Raw genomic sequence first — 25,282 nt, forward strand, 5'->3', positions numbered from 1 at the left:
AGTGACTGTAGCCACTTACTACATTCCCAGGAAAGGATAAATATTTGCTACAGATACCAAAAGCTATGTCAATAAAATGGCCTCAGAAACTGCAACACATTCTATCCTTTGTAATCACAAAAATAGCTTTTCATTTACTCAAACATCTAAGGAATCATTGACCGAGAAAGCCTTCAGCTATGATGAACACCTCTCATGTTTTCTCCATTGCTGAATGGTCCTATTAAGTTTATCACAGCTGGGAGTGGGAATATTGGTAAAGCCTGAATGGAAGAGAAAGGCAATAGCCACCTGGTGATCTTGTAATGGAATAGTTCATGGATGCTTAAGCAGCCATGGATGGAGCTGTATAATATTTTCTTGCTGAAATAATTTCATGGCTTACAGTTCTCTTTTGTTGCAAAAGGACTAATACGTGATATTTGTCAATTCAAGGGCATTTTCTGGGCTCAAGATCTGTCAGTCATTTACTTTCCTTTTTCATGAGTCCAAGGAAGTTATTTGGAAATGGACTGTCAGTTAAATTGGGTTTGCTCCACCATTAGGCAGAACCAGCAGAGCTCTGGTGATGTCTCCTGTCTGTGACGACAGTGGGAATATAGCTGGTAGTAAAAAGGCAATTTTCATTAGCAATTTGAAATTCTTCCCATGTTCATTTCAATTAAACCTGCGGCCCTGTTATATAGTTGGCTATATATCTATAATAATATTGCTGTAATAGCTGTAATCAATAGACAGTTGCAGATCAAAAATATACAAGCATATTAGGGCACATGCACGGATGCACACACAATTACACACTACATGTATATATATGAGTAATCTATATGCACACAAATACACCCACAATGACAGTGGAAATGAGATTAGGAGACATTCGTGTTAATAGAAGCCACATACTTGATTATAGGCAGACAGGGGCAGTACTTTTAATTTTATATATAACTCATTTCTATCTTCAGAAAAAACAGATTGATTTAATTGGCTGCTATGCTAACAAGATGTGACAGATACCAAGGGTTTTCCACCACTTAATGGTGATTCGGATCACACTGATACTTTTGTTGTTGTTTATCCTTTAGCATGTTGCAGATGTTCACTGTGGTCAATATGAAACCAGCATCATCACTGGCACTGGTGGAGCCTGTAAAGACGTAGCGTACAGCAGTATCACAAAGTCATGCTGGGCAGCAGAAATGGAAATCTTACTGTGGTTTCTGAATTATGGGAGTCAAGAAAAGCTTAAAGAAGCCTCACAGTGAGGGTCTGATGTTTACAAATACTTATGTACACTTTTTATTTGTTTCAGTTTGTAATGCTGCATCATTCATCAATAACAGGTAAAGCTACTGATGTCAAGGAAGTATAGTTTGATAAATTAAACAATATGCTAAAGAGATCCACATAGGCGTAAGTTTTGGGGATGTGCTTCCCAACAGATCCAATTCACAATTTGCAGCTCTGGGAAAAGATTGAAGTGCCTAAGAACAGAGTGCTATTTACATGCTCTGAGGTATCATGCCTGGCCTCCAGATGCTCTTCTATAAGGGTACAGGTCTCCTGTAGGTCTTGTGTCATACCTGGTAGTCCTGGATGGATGGCTCAGACGTCATAGCATCTTTAATGGAATTAAACACCTATGTGTCTAATTAGACACTTGGATCACCTCTTTCTTCCTCCTCCTTGGATTAACTTGTTTCCAGTCCGCCTTCTTTGTGTTTCAGCTCCCCATTTACAGAAGGGCAACTGCGCTTGCTCCGTTTGTTTACAGCAGAAGTAGAAACTCTTTTAGAGTCAAGGAAAATACGGTGCTGACTCCTGGAATGTCAGGTGGAGTTCCCAGATTCTACCAAATATGAGCTGAGTTTTATATAGTGCTCCAAGCCTACAATGATGATGAATAAACCTTGGAAAATCGAGGTAAAATCTTACCTAGCCTGATTGTTTCAAGCAAATGGCACAGTACTGCTCACCGTGTGGGGTGCCATGCAGTCTATGCACCTATGTAGTCCATAGGTGAAGCAATTTTAAATGCTTTATGGACTTTAAGGATTAAGTCCCAAGGACAATTTCTTTTTTTTAAGTAACTGGGGTACTGTGCATGATACATGCATGATTTTTATGGCCGCTGTGGAGGGTTGTGAACTTGTTTTATTTGTGTAGATTAATATGTCATGGATTATTAATGAGTTACTTTCTCTTTCTAATAGGCAGTATTCATCTTCTACAAGTTCTGTAAGGTCCTCAGCTTCTGGCTGTGGAGTGCACATGAGCACTCGGCTCAAGTTTGTGGATATCTGAACTATTTAAACAACAGTGGAAGTGAAGCAGGAAGTTTCTGCTATGTTATTTTGATTTAATTTAGTCTACTTTCAAAACAGGAAAAGAAAATTTCTTCTTGCTCTTTTATTCTGGCAGTACAGTTTTAATTTTTGATAAGCAAAATGTGTAAGAATGACACAACAAAGACTTTTACAGTCTGCTATGGAGAAGTAGTGATAAAAATGCAGAAAATAGTCGTCATTATTTCCTATCCTTGCTAGAATGTTCTTCCTTTTCAAATAGTTTATTGATTTCACTGACTTCATAGCAGGTCTGCATAAGTGAAGCACATAGAGGGCAGGAATGAGATTATTACATTAATGAGAGCAGATGCTGAGCAGACATCAGAAAGTTACTACAGTTAAAAAGATGAGAGAGTGACACGGGAAAATTAAATTATTGATCAGACACATGTCTAACAGACTGGTGGGCCTTATAATATATAGGAACTGAACCCAGCATATATCTAGACGAAGGCAAAGTAAATATATAAGGTATATATAATCACAGATGAAATAATTTCCTCCTTATTAAAGGAAAAATTTCTTTTACCTTCAGGGTTTGGTTTGCAAGATCATGCTGGCTAAAGGGTGATGGCTAAAGAAACATCCTTGAAATAGGTTGCTATGACCATTGTGTAAGTCAGTGATATGAAGGACAAAGGGATCAAATCCATTTGTTTAAAGCAGTATTTTGTTAGTATAACCTGGAGCAACCACAGTGACATTATCTGAGCATCTCACAGCAACTTACTAAATTGAAACGGACTTGAAAAAAGATCTGTGTGCTTAAAAGCATGGCTGCTTTTTCTATCTCTATTGGATGGCCTAATAAAAGACATCACCTCTAGCCACAAACCTTGCTTCACCTACATTTTTACTCTTCTGGACTAGAACAACTTTGCTAGTATTGAGTAGAGGAGACTGGCATTCATGTTTAAGCACGGAATTGTCCTTTATAATCAGCAGCACAGAATGATCCGTAAGCCAAATAACTTATGAAATATTAACTACTGTGTCCATTGTAAAGATGAGTGAACTGCTGAGGACCTGAGTATTGCCAAAGATTCCAAAGAGGCAGAAAATAACTCCAGACATGTGCCTCCCGGTCCATCAGACAGTTCCTATTTTTGCCTATCAGAATCTCCCAGTCCTTAATGAGCAGTCCATATTTTGAATGAGGTAAGAGCAGTGAGGAGGAATTATTGAGTCTCAGATGACTTATTTATTACCACACGAAGCTCACTCCTGAAGCTTCCAAGCATTCTTAAAACATATGCCGCAGGATACCTCGTGCCAGCTGGCAGCTCCACTGTTAGTCACTGCTTTTCAATGCCTGCAATTGACATTTTGTCCCAGATCCAGAATCTAAAACATAGTCTTCTCTGCTGGCTCAATTGAAGCTTCAAGCCATATAAAAACTTCTTAGTATTGGCAGACAGACGCGTAGTACCCTATACAAGATGATTCCAAAGTACATCCAGGTCTTAGACTGATCGCTTTAGTTTCTTCTACTGACATAATATATGCAGCAGGAGGCCTTCTACCTTCTGTTAGCTCTCCAAAATGAGGACTCAAGATCATAAAGAGGTTATACCAAGCCTTTTGGATTTCATTCAGTTGCGCACTGTTTCAGGACATAAAAGGAAAGGAATTCACCTTTAGATCACACAAGGTGATTTTGTCCACATGCTCTTTCCCCAGCAAAACCCTGGTAAAATCTGGTTTGTGCAAATGAAAATAAAAGTGTTATGCCAAGGTAACAAAATTTCCGCATTAATGAAAAATAAGATCTCAATTAGTTCTCTCTTCAATGGCATATTGAGAGAAGAACTCAATAAGGAACCTGAAGGTTTGACCTGTCAGAAGTAGTTTGGGGTAGAAGGTATAGATAAACAGGCTATGCTGCAGAACCATACTACACGTAAGCACATTATGTGGTGTAGTTACACACTGATGTGATTTTCCACTACGGAATTTAAAGGCTAATGTTTCCCTCCATCGTTTTCTCAAAATCTCTGGTGAACTTGAATTACTTTTTTACACTTATTTTGTTTAATCGAAATACTAATTTTAGCACTTCAAAACATTCACAGCTCTGGTCCTACAGGGCCTTGGAGAGCAGAGTACAACATAGTCACTAATCCCGGCAGTTGCAGTCACCATTCAATACTCAACTACTGTAATCAGTAAAACTGTGCTGTTGCTATTTTTCAGTAATAGAGGATTTCCAAAAGCAAATTACAGCCATAAATTACATCATTACAGCCTAGATTAATGTTCTGTGAGGTAACAAATCTTGCAGAAAGACAATCAGCTTTGCTAGAGAAAAAAATACATAGGACAAACCAGATGATTGGGACCTGACTAATGTCAGCTGTACTTCCATTTGCTGCTGAAGTTCCCTCTCTCACCAATGTGCTGGCTTGCTGATGCTTGTGCTATGGTGCTGGTGCTTTAAATATCAGCCATGATTTGTTTCTGAGGGGAAAACCAATCTTGATAGGCTCACAGTCTGTGCTGATTCCCATTGCCAGGCCCTGCAGTTTAACTATGGTCTGAAGCACACACCACAGCAATGGGGCGCTGCCACAGTGTAGAAGTTTTGGTCTGTTAATTCATTTAGCATATGTGCATCAATCTGGACAGCTTGGGCACTGCAGAAAGACCTCTGAACACAGGCTCTCTAGCTTAGCAAAGTAGATTCTGCTAGTAATCCAAGCTCTGGTATGCTCTTTGTACCCTTTTGGTGCTGGGACAATGAATAGTTCAAATCCCATCACCACCGCTGCTCCCCATGTCCTTTTAGCAGCTGCTACACAAACAGAAAGAGCCAGAAGCACAGTGCTAGCTTTCTCTCCAAGACTGTACTGAATCCCGCCCTAGCTTTTAGTGTTTTATCTCCCTCAAGCAGAACTACTGAGTTTGAATTAGAGAGTCCTAATGTATTCCATGACAAACATCCTCAGTGATGAGAGTCTGGCTGAATATTGGAATGTAAACTGAAAGCAGAGTAAGGCAAACATGCATCTATAGCAAACTGAAGGTGAAAAGTTGCTAGTTTTTTAATGCTTGAGGTAGCTCATTATAACACTGAGGCTTATAAAAGTCCTGGTGATTATTTTTCCCCTCATGCTCACTCATTATCTTCCATTAGAGTAAAGCATATTCCTGTTGTCTAGACAGGTTCACTGTCCAAGCTGGAGCACCTCAGAGCCTCATTAAGAGTCCAGCCTAAACAATTCCTGATTCTGCTAGGTGAGTATTTCACCTGATTGTGTAGAATGAGGTAATCCCCAGAAATAGAGAAGCTTTACTGATCAAAATCATCATTAGAAGCTGCCAGCTATCAGAAAGCGCTCCTGTTCTTCAGTGTAAGGCACAGCTAACCCACTTCATGCTCAAGCTGTTTGCAGACACACCTGCTCTGCTCTGCAGATGTGGTTCAGCCTGTCACTCTTAAGTGACAGCATGCGAAGGTGGAAACCATTCACCGTTTAGGGTAAACGTTTGTTTCCTGGAATAAACTTGGGCAGTGCCTGGACTTACATTTATCAGTTAAGACAACTGACTGTTAGCTAAAGCTAATGAGAAAGCACTAGCTCAGATGCAAACTAGTACTTCTATAAGTAAACTTACATAGGATAGAGCACAATCTAACAATCAAGACTGCTGAGTTCAATTCCCCGTCCAGCACCTTGGGAACAAAGTCATGAACGTTCTTTCATTTCCTTTTACATTTCTTTCAAATCCTTCACAGCTGACGTGCAGTGCTGGGGGAGGTTCAGAATCAGACACAGTATTTGCCCCACTGCTGGCCATGGTCAAAGTCTGAACTGCTTAACACACACACACTACAGTCTTACAAATTGGTAACTTTTCTGCCTTGAAATTCCAGTTCTGTTTCAGCTGCAAACTTCTGCTGAATATCAGCCTCTGAAACTGATCTCCTGCTCCTGCTGAGAAGTGTTTCTCTGCCCTCCTCCATCTGATCTGGCAGTGAAGGCAGCAGGGGAGGGCACACAGGGTGAATACAGTCCTTAACAGCTACAGCATCAAAATACACAGCCCTGGAATGTCCCTCCTAAGCACTATCATCTGGGTCCAGAGCTTGCTTTCTGCTGGCTAGTTATTTTGGCTCTGAATGGGCTCTGCTCACATGTGTGTGGCAGCTGTGAAATCGCCTTTGTGCTTGTGTTAAACAATGAAAATTTCTATCAGCTGTCATTTCAAATATAAACTTGTTATTTAAGACATCTTCTTCTGATGGAGCAGCGTCACAAACTCGAACCAATACTTAAAGCAGTCCAAAATCCTGCCCAATAAATCACAAGGACAAAATAATCTCCAGACAATGCAGTCCCATGAAACAGTACCAAAATTATCTGCAGTGGAATGTGGACTTGACTCAGGATAACTTGCAGTGCTGAGAATTAGCATGGAAGCACCTGACTGTCTCCATGCAGCCCTGCACTGTGCCATGCTGTCAGAAGGAAGAGCCCACAAGCAGTACTCTGCTAACACACACAGAAGTGATCAGCATCCATCATGGACTGGCTGGGGGATCTCAAATACCTATGCCTGCTGTGCAGCATCCTGTGTCCCAGTGTCACCTGTGCTGTCCCTCCTTTCCCATCCATGGAGCTCAGTTTCATTCAACCTTGAACAGCACCTTGACTTTGATTAGCTTGGCTTGCAGACTGAGAATATTGTACAGGTTTCTGACTTGTCTGTCATATGTCTGTGCAGCATTTAGTGCTGTGAGATACTCCCGTTCAAGGGGAGCATTCAGGTGTTACCACAACACCAAGCATCCAACAACTGAGTCACTGGCTCTCTGACGCTCATTATCACTGTTCCGCAATTTTGTGTTTGGTTTGCAGGATTTCTCTCCCGACAAGGCTGAGAAGCACATATATTAAGGCTCATATTAACATCTCTCTACTACAGACAGGAAAATCAGCAAAGAAACCCAGAAGTTTTCTGTATGTCAGGGATCTTTAAAAATCTGGAAGCTAGCTGACCCCAGCTCTCCTCAGCATTTTAAAAATCTCAGCATAATCCATTCAACAGCACTGTCAGATATGAGGGATGCTGGGAGAGGAAATTATACATATTGTTGTGCTGCACAGAAAATGACATACAACTCGATCCAACGGAAAAATTAATTCCAGCCAGCTGAGATAGCCTTATTGATCCATTCTCATTTCCTGCAAAAGGTAGGACTGAGTGTGATTGTAGTAAAGAAAAGGAAAACAGAAGCTAGAAGCAAAAGCACAGGGGTTGTAGAAATGATAACTGGGACTTAAGGCACCATTAAATTGAGCCATATTGAATTCTTTACGTTGTCTGCATCTTCTGACCACTTTAAGATCAATGAATGACAGTTCATTCTTGGGTTTGTTTTTTTTTTTGCTTCTGTTTCCTGATAGGCAGAGAACAAAAAAGCCAATTCTTAACAGATAAGATTAATCGATAAACATTGCAGTCACAGCTCAACGCGCTACGTGAGGCAGCCAATTTATAAGCAGGTATGCGGGATCCTGAGTTCATCTGCTATAAATATAGAGCAATGACACAAACTTTAGTGGAATTACAACCACCATAAATCTAAAGGGGGGAATGCTATCCTCATTTAAACAATTGCAACCTGCCATGATGGAAGTTGTAGGTATATAAGTGATCTCAGTTACTCCTTCTCCCTTAACATCAGAAGACTGGAACTCTGGTCTTTCACGCAGAGCACTCCGTCTTGTAACTGAACTATAAAAACTCTTGACTTCATGGTATTATTTAGGGCTTCACAGTTCATTTAAGTTGTCCCAGCTATTAATAATAATAGGATAGTTTTACATCAAGTAAGTTTCCTTTAACTCACAGTTTTATTTGATGTGATTCATAATTAAATTATCTGACACAATACCTGTCAGCTGAAAAGCTGATACGCAGACTACCTGTTTCTTTGTTTGTGATAAGCGAATCAGGAAATGGATGGGTTTATATAGCCTCAGCTTTTATCTTCTGGAACGTTCCCAGTGTCTGCTGCACCCTGCTTAATTCAAGATTGAAAGAATAACAGGAGGGAGAATTCTGCACTTCTGTGACCTTGAAGCAGATAGAGCTTTACAGTGGGAAGTCACAGAATCATAGAATCATAGAATAGTTAGGGTTGGAAAGGACCTCAAGATCATCTAGTTCCAACACCCCTGCCATAGGCAGGGACACCTCACACTAAACCATCCCACCCAAGGCTTCATCCAACCTGGCCTTGAACACTGCCAGGGATGGAGCACTCACAACCTCCCTGGGCAGCCCATTCCAGTGCCTCACCACCCTAACAGGAAAGAACTTCCTTCCCGTTCCAACGGGTTTGAACCCATTACCCCTTGTCCTGTCACTGCAGTCTCTGACGAAGAGTCCCTCCCCAGCATCCCTATAGGCCCCCTTCAGGTACTGGAAGGCTGCTCTGAGGTCTCCACGCAGCCTTCTCTTCTCCAGGCTGAACAGCCCCAACTTTCTCAACCTATCTTCATATGGGAGGTGCTCCAGTCCCTGATCATCCTCGTGGCCCTCCTCTGGACTTGTTCCAGCAGTTCCATGTCCTTTTTATGTTGAGGACACCAGAACTGCACACAATGCTCCAGGTGAGGTCACACAAGAGCAGAGCAGAGGGGCAGGATCACCTCCTTCGAAGTCAAGAGTGTACAGGGATAAAAACTATTTAGGTCCATATTTTAAAATGGTGTTACAGGGACTTCGTTACAAAGAAATACCTTAAAAAATCTTTACTTTAGGGAACGTCATACTCAAATGTGTATATAAAACAAACATTGCTTTGGGAGCTAAATATTTGATCCTCTGTGTTTTAATGGAGAGCAAGTTAACAAGCATACATAAAAATGTCCAAAAGCGGTTTTGGCTGAGTCACAGCTCTGCATCTTTCATGGCATTTGCTCACTTATGCAGCAGAACTGTCAATACACTGAGTTCTGAATATAAAGAAAGGTACATGGAAACCAGGCACTTGTTTGAAGGACTACTACTTCTGTTTTATACACAGGGATCCAGATGGTCTTGCATAAATATTAAACCATTGATTCCCCATCTTGCTCCTGTAAAGGAGTTCTCCTTTAATATTAATGTGTCTTCCTGGCATCAAACAATGAATTTATGCATAGGTCTTCTACTTTGTTCTATGCCAAAGCAAAATTTTATAGTATTAAAAATACGTATTACTCATTTAAAGCATTAAATTTCTTGCCAGATTTCCTAAACCATGGACTTGTGTTGGACACAAACATACAGCCTTCTTCAGTGGGATTTGTGTGTGTGCATGTGCTAGAAAGGTGAACAATTTTGGGTTTGCTTTTTAATCTAATCAAATCAATAAATAAAATCAATATAATTGGCTACATTTGCTTGTGACGGGATAGAAACTGGAGGAACACGAGGAAAGCAAGGTAACCTGCCTTCTACACCTTAACTGACAAGTTCTGAGTTACTTGTTTTCAAAAGCAGCTTAGCAGACAATTAATTAAGTTCCTATGAAAACACTTTCCTAATTGATCCTGCAACAAGTAATATGAACTAAAAAATGCCAGAATAGGGCATAACTCAGCAGTAGATTTTCTCTACCGGAAGACTGAATCTTTGGGGTAGATTTTCCCTGCCAGCAGACAGTGGGATATATTTTCCATTTTGCCTTAAGAAATCTTCTTATTTTCTTATTTAACTCTCATACTCGATGAATTTTACTACCCCCAGTTTCTGTAGCTATATCACACCTGCTATGATTCAAGTGAGTCAAGAGATCTGAAGGAAGGATTGTGTGCCTGAAACAGCACCTATCTTTTTCCGTGTGTATCAGATTGTCTAATAAATGACATTACCTCTTTACAATTTTTGCCTCAGCTATTCAATGATCAAAATATAACATACAAATCTATTCTTATAAATCCATACTTTGAGTGAGACATACAGAATCTGAAACAGCCTGCATGAAAGAGATACTGAGTAGATGGTTGCACCAAGTGCCATATTCAAGAGTTTGGTAGTGAGAGTACTATGTGTGTCTGACTAGGATCTATTTTTGATGCATCACTTCCCACAGTAATTATTTAACTAAAATTCTGGTATGTGAGAGAAAGCAGCAGAATAAGACAGAATTACATTTTTCTCACTTTTCTGTCTCTTTTTTTCTCCCTAAATACCTTTAAGGGTGAAATGTCCTCCAAAATTACTCAGATCGATTAACTTCTGGGCTCAGGAAAAAAAATATACTTACCTCAAGTGTACACCTCTTCTTTTTTCTGGGAAGAAGTTATTACACTTATTTTCCACCCAGTAGTTTTGATATCTCTTGCTCCTTTTATTTCACTGCAGTGTTTGCTGTAGTAGCATCAATGTATTGTTGTTCCTTGCGTACACTATTTAGTGTAGTAGTTAGGCACACAGAATACAGATTCTACTAAAACCCTCTCTTTCGACTGTATGATACATTCCCACTGATATTTCAGCAGCTGCATCCTATCACTTGCTCCACTGATCCGAGTAAGGCTCTTATAAAATTCCAGGTTCACTTCTTACTGACAATGTCAATTCTCTAATATCTTTCATTCCAAAATACTGTGTAGCAACAATTGCACTAATCTTTTGAAGACCTGCTTGTTTTTCATCTTACTACTTTTTGGTAACGTAATCAGGCATAGGGCAATAAAAGTTACATGATCTTTCTTGCTTCATAAGCTTGGAATGGCTCACAAGAGACATGCATTACTCTGCGAGTCAGAGACAACCTTCGTGATATACTCAACCCAAGCAAACATTAGCGGCTTTCATCCTCAAAAGACTGACGAGGATGTCCATCAGGCTAATGGCAGAGACTCAGTCAGATCCCTCCATCCTAATCCAGTACAATATCTTTGGGCAGCTTGTTCTCCCCCTTTATTTGGGGATACCAGATCCTACTCTTGATGTCAGCAGCTTTACTGTAGGAACACTCTATGCTTAAATCAACAAAATCTACTTCACCCTCTAGAGGATTATGAAACACACTTGCTGATAAATGTGGAGGTCTAATTTCTGTGCAAAATAATGTGCTGTTGCTTTACAGTGTGTAGTTGAGATAAAGACTGTGTTCTGACTTCTCTGCAGATACAGTATCACCCTCTTACTTTTCAGTGTGACTCTTGTTTCTGAGCAGAACTGCCAGGTAAGCAGCTCAGCCAGAGATTAATGCCTAAATGAAGAAAGCACCCTGGCTGGATATGCCATGTTAGCTAACAGAAAACTCTGAAAATTCCCTTTATCTACTAGTATCCTGCTAGCAAAGCCAATTTTGCATTAATATCCCATCTGACCGGATTCTGTTAACACAGTATATTTTGGCTCCAGCCGAGTGTTATCACAAGGTACAGAAATGAGATAAACAAACACAAGAAAGCTTTGCAAAGAGAAAGGTTTAATGATTTCAGTGGTTGAACCCTTTGCACAACCCAGAGGGCCTAACGGTGCACTTGTTGGGAACAAAGGATCTTACCTTACACCATTTAAACAATGCTAAATTAATTCATTTAGACCTCCAGTTCTTAAAGGGACCCACATATACAGAACAATTTAAATCTAGAATAGACACAAGTCTGCAAGTAAATCTCGAACCTTCTATGCAAGTGCAAAAGCATTAGACACTAATAGAAATACTAGATTCCCCAGCCGCTGAATACAGAGTAGAAGATGTTAAGTCTGCCAGCAGACAGGAGTCTATCATTTGGTACTGGAAGGCACCTATCTCAAAATAACATCTGACCAGAGAAGCCTACACACATTCTCAAGTCTATAGAGGACAGAAGCTCAATTATGTATTCCCTGTTCAACTCTACAGGTAATGAAGACAATTATTTCCCTCTCAGATCTACAATGTAGCACAGGCTTTCTGCTGACTTCACAGACTTTGGATCAGGAAATTGCTGGGCATGATCTCATTTGATACGAGCACTCTTCAAACGGAAAGACTATATCGAGACTAGGACTTCCAGGAAATAATACTCATCTAATTATCTGCTGCAAACCACTGACAACCCTTCAAAGAAAAGACTGCCAGAATCTCCCCACCAAGATAATGCACAAGAGAGGCAAAATTCACATGTGAGACAGGTTTAACTCCTCTTCCAGATCCAAAGCTCTAACACTGACTAATGATAGCATGTGCAGTTCCTCTATGAATTGCCACTTGGTGCTGTTTTAAGCAGCTTTGTGCTTCTCCCTTTCCTGAGATTTGGCAGGACTTCTGAAATAAATGCTCTGTGCCTACTTCACCTGTGAGCAAGGAAAAAGTTCTCAGCATGCACTTAAATCCTACAGAAAATAAAATGCCCACCCAGCAGTGCACCTGAGATGTTGGAGGTTCCAGTGAAATTCCTCGTTTGCTTGACTCAGAGGTAGGAAAATAATCCTAGGTTGTTCACTCACAGGAGGGGGCTCTAACTGCTAAGTCTCAGTGCTCCCACTGTCCCAGCCGTGCTTTGCACAACTAACTGCATCTTCACTGGGCTACAGGAAGAAAAGGTGACACTGGTTCCACAAATCATCTTGTAAAGACAAGCAACAGGTATGATTTCACAGGGAAGCAGGTAGCCCGCGAATGGTGCTACAACACTGAACAGAGCACATATTAACCCAAAGCATTTTTCCATATGAAAGTCTATACTACATTTTTCTTAAATATATTACCAAGGCTATTATTATTTTCTGTTTCCCTTAAAGCCATAGGTTCTTACACTATTAGGGAAACAGCCAGCAAAATCTGTATCAGCCTCAGCCTACCAAGGACCAAGGAAGAAAAAGGTGCTCCAGGCCCTGTAAAGTTTCTCTACAGCTTGCAAGTTGGAGCTATGTAATGTCAATTAGAAATAGGAATGTAAATCTACTTGGCTTTTTCTTACCAGCTGGTGGCCTGGAGGGAACCACGGATGTCAGAAATTCAGGATTTAAAACTCAGAGAGATTTTTAAGGTGGCAGCATCCCTTTCCTGTGTGTTAAGTTTATAAGAACTGAAATAGTGTGATGTGTTCAGACCATTAAATGAAGGTATGATTTTAGCAAGCAAGGGAGGCAGGGCAGACAGCACTCCTTTGCCAGTCTCTCTGACGCTTGGTATACGTTTTCTCAGACCACATACAGACTGTACGGAGCAACATGCTAAAACATTTTCTTACCATTGCCAGTGGAACAATTCCAACAAGATCCTTCTGGCAGATGAAGATTTCAGACAAGGTTATGTCTGTTGTCCCCTTCCGAGGGTATTCCACCTGCCAGGTGATGGGCTGCGTTCCAGAAAGGCTGCTGAAACTGGCTATTTCAAAGTTCATCTGCACGACCTCATTGAATAAACTGTTACTTCTGAAAAGAGGAAAACAGGGAAAGGGAAGAGCTATTACTTCCACTGAAGAAGGCAAATGAAGTGAATCATATTAGCTACTGGAAAATGCAGCTATTTATATGCAGATATAACACGAGGCCTTTTCCAATCTACAACTTCTTCAGAGCATACAAACTGGTATTACTCAAAATGAGTCAGCTGCTCTTACTACGAACACTATGTGGAGGGATAAAATCCAGGGGAAAGCAAAGTATACTTATTCCATTACATGTTTTTTATGATTTTGCAAGTATGATTCAACTCAACTGCGAGATAGATTTGACCCAAATCAACCAAAGTCCAATGCTGCCCATGGAGACTGAAGAGCCCAAAATTAGTGCGGACAAAAAGAAAACCAAGATTCATTGTATACGTCCACTATCAAAATCATATAAAGCCTTAGCAATGAAACTCAGTGTAATTGAAGATCTTACATACTGCATGGAAGCTGTTAAAAATATTAACCCAATTAAATGGCAAAATGACAAGATTAGTCTAAACGTAGAGGTAAGCTCTGGGATTTAGAAACCCAAACAGCTGAGACCAACTAGGAAGAACAAAGCTATGGCAGGTAAAATATACTATGAAGTCAGGAGGCAGAAGATAATTTGAATAACAAATATGAAAAGACATGCTGAAATTTCTTTATATCAGAAATAAAAAGAATGCACAGAAGAAATTGTCCAGACTATCTGCCAGTTTAATTAAAAAAAAAAACCCAAACATAAAACCCAACAAATTACTTGCATCAGAAATTATACATTGACTTTTCTGGAACTTTTTAAAAGTCTTTCCACAGTGTAGAAAGTCTTACTATTTCACAGAATATTACTTCAACCTAACTCTACACTGTAGTAATTTTAAAATGAATGAAAAGACAGGCATCTTCCTAGCTTCAGTAACCCAATCCCAGCTTCATCACACCTTTGGATGCATTCATCATGTAACAGCTTCAATTTTCCCTCTTTTTTTATGTACAATACACAAAGGCCCATTTCTGAGAAAATCCATCAAGAACTGATCATGTACAAAGCACTTTAATCCTCAAGTGCTAGACTTTCTTCTTACCTCCGAACAGAAATCACCATTTTTTATTACTTAAGACATATTCCCTGCTTTACTTTGCATGATTACTTTGAAAGCAAATGCATTCCCCTGATAATTATTATTTTGATTATGGGTTTTCATTTGGATGGTTTGCTCTGAAAAGTCTTAATATTGCCCAATGCTTTAAATTTATTTCCTTGCTGTTTTCTTGCTGTGTCAAAAAGAGACATAGGAACACATCTGCATTAGCAGTATACTTCCTCCATGCATTTAAAGAGTGATTTTGTGTAGTAACTTGATAGATGGATGGGTTTAGCAATTCATAACTCAAGACCAGGCTATATCCATTTGAAGAGTTCCTACTAAATAAATCTTAGAGCTTGTAAATATAAGGCAACTGTGCTAACTGCAGTTCACACACTTCCGGGACATCTCAAAATGAATACATACTGGATTGAACTTTGCAATTTATTTGAAAGCATGATTATATGCAAAGATACCTGAATCACCTGAGCTACAGTGTTCATTTAGCTGTTAAAGGCACCATTATGCCTGAGATTAATGACACCTGAAATGCCATTATTTTCACCATTTCTAGATCTGATGCTTAGTAACTGGCAGAGAGAAAGTTTTTACATGTGATTGACTATCTCAGTACTTTCACTTACGCTAAATAGAGAATACATTTTTACACACATCAAAGCTGTTCTAAGAGAGGCTGTATGTCAGGAAAGTTTTCCTGATGAGGAAGTCTACACTTCTCTACATAGCCTCTGAGCAGATATGAAATGTGCGGCTTCACAACAGAAGCCCACAACTCTCTTAGCAGGATCAGAGAGCTCTAGTTGTGAAGCCGAGGCTCATTTCCAGCCAGCCTACTGATTCCTGATGCTCTGACTTAGGTGAGGACCGATCACCTCCCTCTGGATCACAGCACTCAATTCATACCTAATTTTCCTTGGTCCTTCAGGCAATTCCTTAGAGTTGCCTTGTGTTCTGCTCATGAGCTGTCCATACTGTTTATCTGCAGCACACACTCGAGCCTGGCTTTGAGCTACCCAGGGGAAAAAAACAGAACAGAATCTCTGGGCATCCTGTTTGTGTGGCGCATTTCACAGCACATGTAACTGCAGTGTAGACAGACTTTGATTATATCAATCAAAGAAAATGTCAACATTAACTCTTACACTCTTAAACTGACTTCCTTCCTCCCAAACGTAGAATTATCAGAATCAATCTCCCACCACTGACAGTTGCATCTACCACTGTGTGATCTTCTAGGAGTAAAATGAGGGACATAGTGCCCATGCTCTATTTATATACCATCTGTCGCAGTGAGGCTTGAGGGTCATCCACTCCTAAATCTCTTCTCCATTCTGCTGTAGACATAGCTATCTCAATTTTGCACACAAGGGCTGAAGGGGAGACACTGTGACACTAATGAGGTCACACGGAACCCTGGAACAAGGCAAGGAACTGATCTTTGTTTTACCAAATCTCTTGTTAACCACTGGACCATCATTCCGGTATCAGTGGAAATAGGAACCACAGCACTTGATTCCAGTTTTAAATGGCCTTCAGCATACCCACCTTATATTCCACCATCATTCTGTACATGAGGCATATTTTGATGAGCTATTCTGTGAAAGAAATCATTGCTATTGCCTTTCACAACACTGCCTCAAAACACCTGCTTAATTTGGATTTCCAGTTCTCACTGAGCACTTGGTATCACTCCCTGAGCTGTTTCAGCCAAGTATCCTTATGACCCATGACAAAGGTAGGCTGCTTCTTCCCAATGTATCAAGCTGTAGTGGTGAAGAGATATAAAAAATGGTACTAAAATTCTTTTACAGAATTCTGTATAACATGGGTAAAATATTTCTTTTGTAAAATAAGTGATAGAAAAATGTTCAAAACTGCATGGCATAAGATAAAGGTTTCATTGGCACTTTTTCAGGATCACCTGCATAATTATTTCAGCGCCTGCATTTGTGAGTAATGCACCCATCTCCCTCCATAGTAATAAAGCCTTTATACAATGTCACAGTATCATCAGTTTCCTCCTTCTCTCTTCATACAGAAGAAACGGAGAGATGATCAACAGCTGGGAAAGCATCCACTTGAAAAAAAATATGCCTTCAGAGATGTGTAATGGCTGAGAAAAAAACTTCTCATGAAGCACATTTAATGTTCAGAGCTTGTTCACTGACTGAAACAGCAATTCCTTAATATCTAACATTTAGAACTGCTCAGCTGCTGGAACAGCAAGTAATTATCAAACTTTTCTAAAGTACACAGCACGTAGTGATTACAAATGAAGCTTCATGAAGGCAGGGTTTCTAAGGAATTGCTCTGGGGTGGATATATGAGTCTAATTTGATTGGATTGAGAGTTCCCCATGGCCAGTTCACTCCTTGGATTTATTTTAATTTATAAATATGCTAATCATTCAGGGCTAGATTGGACCATGTGCTTGCACAGGGGAGTAAGGACTCCCTTTGATCTGCTAAACAGCCACTCTGGCTCTGGGTCTGAGCACGCAGGCGTAAGTGAGGAGCACTGAACCCTTAGTTATTCCTTTGCTGGAGCAGATGGGCAATGATTAGGAACTACTTACTGGTTACAGTGGCTGAGCCAGCAAGTTAGTGATGGGGTTAGTAATTTGCTACTGGCACAGCCTAGTAGTAAATTACTACCCCAGGAGAATGAGGAGGAACTGTGCTGCAGAGATGTGTGAATGCTTCTGAGGAGCAATTTTAGCAAAAGAAGGTGGAACAGACATATTCTGTTAATGGAAAGATAATAAAAAATGCATAAAAGGCAAAACAAAAGTGACAGAGGGAGAATGCAATGGAACTCACCAGCTCTTGCCAACACTATGAACAGAACACACACTTGATATCAGCTACTATTAATTTAACCACAATTTTTGATTTTAGAATATTCTTGAGTATGGTATTAAGCATTCCTTTGCAACTACTTATGGATCATTCAAATGTTCAGTGCCCTGAGAAGTATTTACCCTTGGAAGGAATTTTTTCTTGCATGGATACCCAGGACTGGCTGCATCGAAAGCTGTATTTAAACCTCTCTTCAACATAGGGGATTTAAAACATGATATCATGGACACACAAAACACACCTAAGCCCACAGACAGACGTACAACGTGGGTAATACGACAGATGCTAGAATGCAAAATGGATTCTGTTTCTCTGCAGAGGTCTAGTAAGGGGTGGCATGATGTTAAACCTGTCAATGTGGAAATGCTTGTGCTGGCCACACATGGCCAGGGCTAAGCTGAGCTCAGAAACAGTGAACCACAGGCCCAGTGCTGCAAAGGCTTTCACAGGGTACAGTAGAGAGGAAGGCAGATAATTACTAAGAAAAGCAGTGCACAGATGTCAGTTGATGCAAGATCCATAAACAAACGGAAATCTTTGTTGAATGCACATCTGTATGTGTGGACCAACAGTCTCCGATGAGAGACTTCAAAGTGTTGGGTTATTGCTCTGAGTAATAGAGCAGTTTCGACTGTTAAATGAGTGAATCTTAGGACTGCTACAGGCAAAATCAATAATTTTGATTTATTGCAGTGGCTCTCAAAAGAGAAATTTTAAAAAGCCTAGATTAAAATCATTTTTTAGCCATCCTTTATTGCAACAGATTTTTACTGGAAGTGCCTAGGGATCCAAGAACACTTCGACCTGCTGAAAATTTAGCAACTCTTTTCCTCTTTAATGCTATCCAGTTTGACAGTGACATCTTAATGCAAGATCAGCACTTACTCAGTGACATAAAATACTGAAAAGAGGACAAACCCCATTACCCCTCAGTTACACTGGACATCTTATTCTTCACTAAAATTAATGCGTTGATGTATGTTATTACCATGTACAGAGACAAACTCTCATCAAAATCCAACCGGCAAACTGAACCCCAGAGAAATCTGTACTTCAGCCCACTTTGATGTATACATGAATGCTTCTTCCCATCTTGGAAAAGATTATAATCGGGTACAGGGCATATGTTCCTCTATTTCTGCTTGTTTCAATTTCTTGTTCCTCCTGCACCTTGTCCTAATCACATTTGATAACTGGGCCATCTTCAAAAGACACACCCTCAGATCAGGATGAATCACAGCAATTTAAGAAAAAATTAATAAAACACAGGAGATGAGAACCTGATCTGGAAAGTTACTGATGATAACTGCAAAGATGATGAAATTATGTGGGCAGCTCTTTACACATCAATTAACTTACATATTCAGTACTCAATGCTACCAATGGGTGGGTCATTAGCAACCCTTTGAATCTGGTCCCTATGAGCTAAATGCTGTAATATCCACCACTCAGACCTTAAACCGTCCATTTTCTTTCTGAAACACTTGATCAAATGGAGTACAAATGCTTAATGTAAGTTTCTTTTCACAGGTCCTTCATAAGAGCTGTTATAAAGTTAATCTCATTGGAAAACTGTAGAAAGAAGGCAGTAATTAAGGAAGAATGCCAACTACAGGAGACAAATGCAGTTTAAATTTCTTATTTTGCAGTATTAGCCTAGCTTTCATCTTTCAACCATAAAAACTAGCAGAGGAGAAAGAAAAGGATGATCTATTTTGGCAATTAACAGATAGAGAGGACATAATTTCATGGAAAACTACCACATTGAAAGTATTATGAAGGTCTTCAAAGGAAAATATTCAAGATACAACTTAGCAAACTCTTGAGCAACATAATATACATATATATCTTCAAAAGGATGATATAATGCTGCACTTATTTCTTTGTACAGTCCAGATGAGAGTTAGATTAGTTAATAAGGCTTCTTAGCTTTCTTGTCATAAGCTGTGATATAAAACACAGCTTTTTGATTAAGGTATTGGACTGAGACAGGAAATCTCATTTTACTTCCCAGCTCTTCCATAGCATCCTTTAATGACCTCAGGCAAGACATAAAGATACAGGTCCTTACAGCTCAAATAAAATCAGTAGGAATTAGGTATCATAGAACTTTAAAAAAAAAAAAAAGCCCTGGTGCCTGTCTGCTACTTTCGGCACCTGAATATGGTACCTTTACCATGTTAGTCCTGAACCGCAGGATGTCTGCTGGGCTCAACCACATGCCATGAAGGAAAGAGAAGACCACTTATGGCTCAACAGCTGCGTTTCCACTTGCAAGGGAAATTCTTAGCTGACAAAACATGCACTATCTGGGTGTAAGGTAGAGAGAGCCTTTCTGTGCCTTTATTTCCCAGTTTAACAAGGTCAATAATAATTTTTTCTTCTAGCCTCAAAAAAAACCCCAAACCATTAAAGGGTATGTGGTGCCTATCTGACTTCTTTGTACAAGCCTTGCTCACAGATGCTAATCTCAGTGCTATCCTATGACAAACAGCAAAAGTCATGTTGCTAATTAGAGTACAAAAAACCAGAAATGCTCCTCCCTTGGACAGGCTGAAAGCTGAATGAGACTGTCCCTAAAGGAGGGAGACCTGACTGGGGATTGCAATAACTCACCAGTTTCTTCATTTTATTCAGAGCATTTTTTTGGAGTCACTAATCACTAATAAATGCTGCAGTCAGGGTAGCAGGCTCATTAGTCTTCTCTGATACAACACCACATCCAGGCACAAGGTAGATGAAATTGATTTTTCCCTTTTCCCAAAGGAAGTAGGCATGTGACCCTCTGCCTCAGACTGGTGGCATCGTAGAAAGGCTATGTGTGAATCCCAGTAGTGAGCTATCATCATCTCCCACCTTTATTTCATTTTCCATTCAGTTTGCACAAGATATTAGTCTGCTAATGTCTTCATTATAATTTCAGATAACAAAATACATTGGCAGATTGGTCAAGAAATAAGTTTTCACAGTGATTCATCATCTCTTCCTGCCTCTGAGAAGGACATTTTCTACTTAGTATTCATTCAGTGCTGGAACCTCTCCAGAATCACTGTAAGTAAGCAGTATTTTCCTCTTTTGGAGACAGCAAATGTGTAAGCACTGAAATTCTTCCAAGGGACACCACTGGAAAAGAGACTCTGAGCAGAGATTTTGCGAGATATTCACTCCAAAACCAGCACTTTCAAACGGAGAAAGGAAGTCGGAATCATTCCCATTATCAGCATTAGATTATACTGCTCTTTCAGCCTGCTAAAAGCAGCAAGCAGAGATCAAATACACAAAAGCATGTTTTATCATTCACTATTAATTGCTTGCTTTAATAGTTTGGGAGCAGCCAGTGAAATAAACATATTCAGAGTCAGGAGAACACCTTTGAAAAAAACAGCTTATATAACAGACTTTCTGATTACAAATATCTGGCATGGGTGTTTTGTTCCATTTATGAGCAACAGTACCCCTGGAATTGGTACAGAACAAGGCCCTCCATTTGCTAAATCCATTTATGAGACGGACAGACTTGGCCCCCTGGGTCTGGTTACTGGAGTAGCCCCACACAGGCTACCCCTTCCAGGGAAGAGGTGTCAGTTGCTGTTGACATGACCAGTTGGTTTCTATAATAACTGGTTACTAATACTGGACTGTGCATTTGTGGTCTGTTACGCTCTCAAATGAATTGATCAAAGCAAAGGATGCAGCCTAGCTGCAGATTGCTATGCGTAACATCCCTCCAGGTATTACTCGCATAGGTCTAAGTGTATCAGACATTTGCACCTGTGTTGAAACAACTTGAAGATGAAACTGCATTATGAATCAGGTGGCAAGACTAATCACATTTATGTATATGTATTTACTGCATATGTAAATCAAACGTATGATATACCTACAAAGTTAACCATATAAAGCTGATAAAAATACCTGCATTTTGCAGAGGCAATGGATGGAAAGAAAGCACACATTTAAAGGCATAATAAAGGGAAAAAAAAAATCCCAAACTTATAAGTATTGAATATTATGATGAATAAAATAACCCAAAGGTGAACTAAAGCAGCTTTTTGAACTTGTTGGCTATGAACAACATCCATGGGGCAATGAAATGTCAAGCCTGTGGGTGACAGCCCCATACTCTCCCCTATGTTCCTTGGGCATGACTGCAGCTTTTCAAGTTCAAATGCACAAAGAAGGTAAAGGGATTTTTCAGATCAGAGGCAAACTGGTTGGTGGCAACTATCTGAAGAGACCTCCAATTTAACTTAAGAGCTTTTCTAGGTGTCTGTGAAGCTGCCTGAATAGAGAGTAAAAGACCTTAAAATGAGTTGCATCCTTTGAGAAATAAGCTCAACAGCTGCAATTTCATCTCAGAGCAAACCCAGTTTGTGTGGAGTCCCTCAGAGTAGAAGCTGCAGAGAACTGAAGAGAACTGCGTACAATCTAGAGAGAGAATATCAGCCTGGGGGAGGTGGAAAAGTAGTTTTATTTCCAGAAAGTCAATATATTTTTGCAAGCTTCACTAAGGAGCAGTCTGCAGCAGGAACATATTCCTTTTCCCCAGTCTCAAGTTGTATCTCCTGCTTCAGACCATATTATTGCCCTTATTAGTATTTGTAGAATATATGATATACTCTTTTAATTCTACCCTTTTCTTGCAAATTCTCTTTAACATTGTATGTATGGTCTTTACTATGCTAAGGTAAAATACAGTTAGGGTAAAGCAGAAACCCAATCTAGTCTAAGGAAAAGACAGTATGAGATAAATATCAGCAGGATAAATATTGAGCTCAGCTGAAATTCCATGTAAATGAGAATGACATAGGTGAAAAGTGACAGGAGAGCACAGTCAGCTATAGTAGCCTAATTCAGATCTACTGGTTATTTATTTGCAGGTATATATACACTTTAGGACGCTGTCCTGGATAATTGTAAAGACTGGTCCACTCTAAATACATATACCCAAAAGTTGTCATCACAATGGTGAGTAACAGCATTTTGTTCCTTCACAGTCTCTGTAAACTGTAACTATTCAGCATGATCTTGCAAGGTCAAACTTGCAATGGAACATTTTACCATCTCTTGGCATAGCTTTGCTGCAGTGCATTGAAGGTTTATACTGTAAAACCGTGACAAGCACTGTAAAATGAAGGCTTTGCATGAGACGTGTGAAGGACAGGAGGGCAGGGGGAGTTTAAAAAGTGTTGCTCACATTGAACTTTCCATCCCCCACCTCACTCTTTTGGCATTGCCAGGCTGGCCTTTACACAGTGGCCATAAGAAAAACAAGGAAGTTCAGATATCCAGGAAAAACACACGTTTAATATCCCTCAATGTACATTATGCATGCAGTTTACCGGATCTGTCCTCAGAACATATGAAAGGTAATAAACCCAACCCAAAGCCAGAAGTGTAGGATAAGATGCACACTGACTTCAAAAAACTCCACCAAGATGGAGTAAACAGTTAGGTGTCACTTCTGATGATGCAAACACCCCATTATAAGGAGGGAAGTTCCATAAAGTAAGATAGAGGCAGTATAGATTAGACAGCAATAAGAAAGGAAGCTTTATCTTCTCTCTGAAGAAGAGTAAAGAGGGAGAGGAAGCTGCAGGAGCCATCTTAGACAAAGAATCTCCATTGTGAGTTCACAGTAGAAAATTCTAATATGCAAGCAGTGGTGGCTGGGACATTTTATTCCACTTTCCCTTTCCCTTCTTCTTTGCTGTCTGTTTTCCCTTCCCCTTCTTTCTGCATGTTTAAAACAAATGTATGATGGAATGAGCTGCTGCTAGTGAATATTCTGCAGAAATTAGACAAAAACATCACCAACATCTTCAGTCTGCAGATAGAAATACAGTTTTTATTAAAATTTACAGAACTCATGGGCCTCAGGGTGTTCAGCATCTGTAGTTCTGCAAGTCTGATGGACAAACCTTTATTATACAGTTCATAAAGCAAAGCTTAACAACACTGCCTTTCTAATACCATCCACAGCTCTCCCTCATTGTGATCTTAAAAATAAGCTTATTAAAAGCAGAACCAACACAAATATAGGAGGTAGGTCCATTACATGATACAGTTATTTGGTGGCTAGCTCAAGTAGTTCACTTCTCCTGTTCAAGGATAATAAAAGGAAAAATGTCCCCATGACACTCAGTGGCAGAAATGTCATTGCTGAAGTGCCTATGATGTGCAATTAACATTTCTAAGGAGTCATTTAAAAGGATACTGTCAAGACTGATAGATTTGAGATTATACCAACTATGTGTTTGGATTCTGCATAATTCAGCATCTCCCTAGCAAGCTCACTTTCTTTCACTTCTGGATATTTACAGTTTTCTATTTCTTTATATCTAGTGTATTCAGGGTACCCTATGTATTTATCATTGACTTCTACCCCATTGTGACACTATAAAGCTCTGTTACAATCATCAGAGTTTCTATCCAAGAAGTTTTCATTTTTTAATGTTCTGCTTTTCCCTAAGCAAGTTCTAAATTTTGTAATTAAAAGTATTTTGGTTTGGAGCAAAAAATAAGTGGAGCTACAAAAAAAAGTCATTCTGTCCTGCTAATGAAGACATTGTCACCAGCAGGATGGATGGAGACTTCTAGTCTAGACTCTGTGCTTGCATGGAGAAAAAAAGTCCTGAATCTTTGTTTCTTGGCAGTCATATCTGACACTTCTCCTTAATAGAAGGAATAGGCAGGAAAACATGCAAGATATTCACCATAGCAGAAAAACTGTCTTTACATAAAATGTTCATCAAAGTTTCTCAGAGATGCAGCTACTTTTTAAAGATTTCATTGGATGACAACAGAATGTTTGTATTTCCAGCTAAAATGAGCTGATAGGGGACAGCAGTTTTCAGGCAGAGTGCAGACGTTCCTGTCTGACTGTCAGGCACATGAAGAGCAATGTGCCCTCAATATTTCAAGAAGACAAATGAAGGAGACACGATCCTAATGTTAAATGGCCTGTGAGAAAAGCAAGTGCCTACCCGACTGACAAAACACTTACAGATAAACTCCGAGAGCAACTTTGAACTGATGACTCTGACATCTCTGCTTCAGTCCAAAGCTGTTTTTTTCCCTACAACACCTCAATTAGAAAATAGCTATGTCTAATTTGGTGGGAAGTCTCAGTTCCAAATTTGCTAAGCCAGGCCCCAATTCCAAGGAAGAAAATACAATGGATATTGATGAGGCTTTTGAGACACATGCTTCACAGAGGTGACTTTCCATCGACAGGAAAAAATGTTCATCTTAACTTGACCCCCAGGAAGAGTGGAGGAGTGCTAGAGGGAACCATAGGCTGCACGGTATCAGAATACTCTTTCAACAACAGCGAGCTTTTTTACTGCAGAAAGTAACAAACAAGAGTCTAGCACAGTCTCTCCATGCACCATAGAGTTATATGTTTGTCTCGTAGCCCAAACCAAAGATTTAAAAATCTAGTGTCTTTTTTTTCCCAAAGAACCACTACTGCCTTTTTATACCCTTCTTTCTTTGTCTTTCTGCACTAGGTGAATTGAAATAGGTTTCTGTGTAATCATACAAACGACATTTAGGGGACACAGTCACAAATAAGGAATAAAGTTTCTAAAGAA

At 39.8% G+C, this 25,282-nt stretch overlaps 1 protein-coding gene across 1 annotated transcript in view; it reads right to left on the bottom strand.

Moving 5' to 3' along the window:
• TMEM132C (transmembrane protein 132C) overlaps nt 1-25,282 on the bottom strand; it is a 206,527-nt gene that overhangs the window by 40,404 nt on the left and 140,841 nt on the right. The window contains exon 4 of the mRNA XM_065692709.1: nt 13,535-13,718. Coding sequence (XP_065548781.1) covers nt 13,535-13,718 — 184 coding nt within the window. The remainder of the gene's footprint in view (nt 1-13,534; nt 13,719-25,282) is intronic.

This window comes from Lathamus discolor, chromosome 12 (assembly GCF_037157495.1).
Source record: "Lathamus discolor isolate bLatDis1 chromosome 12, bLatDis1.hap1, whole genome shotgun sequence".
In the NCBI taxonomy this organism is placed as follows: domain Eukaryota; kingdom Metazoa; phylum Chordata; class Aves; order Psittaciformes; family Psittacidae; genus Lathamus; species Lathamus discolor.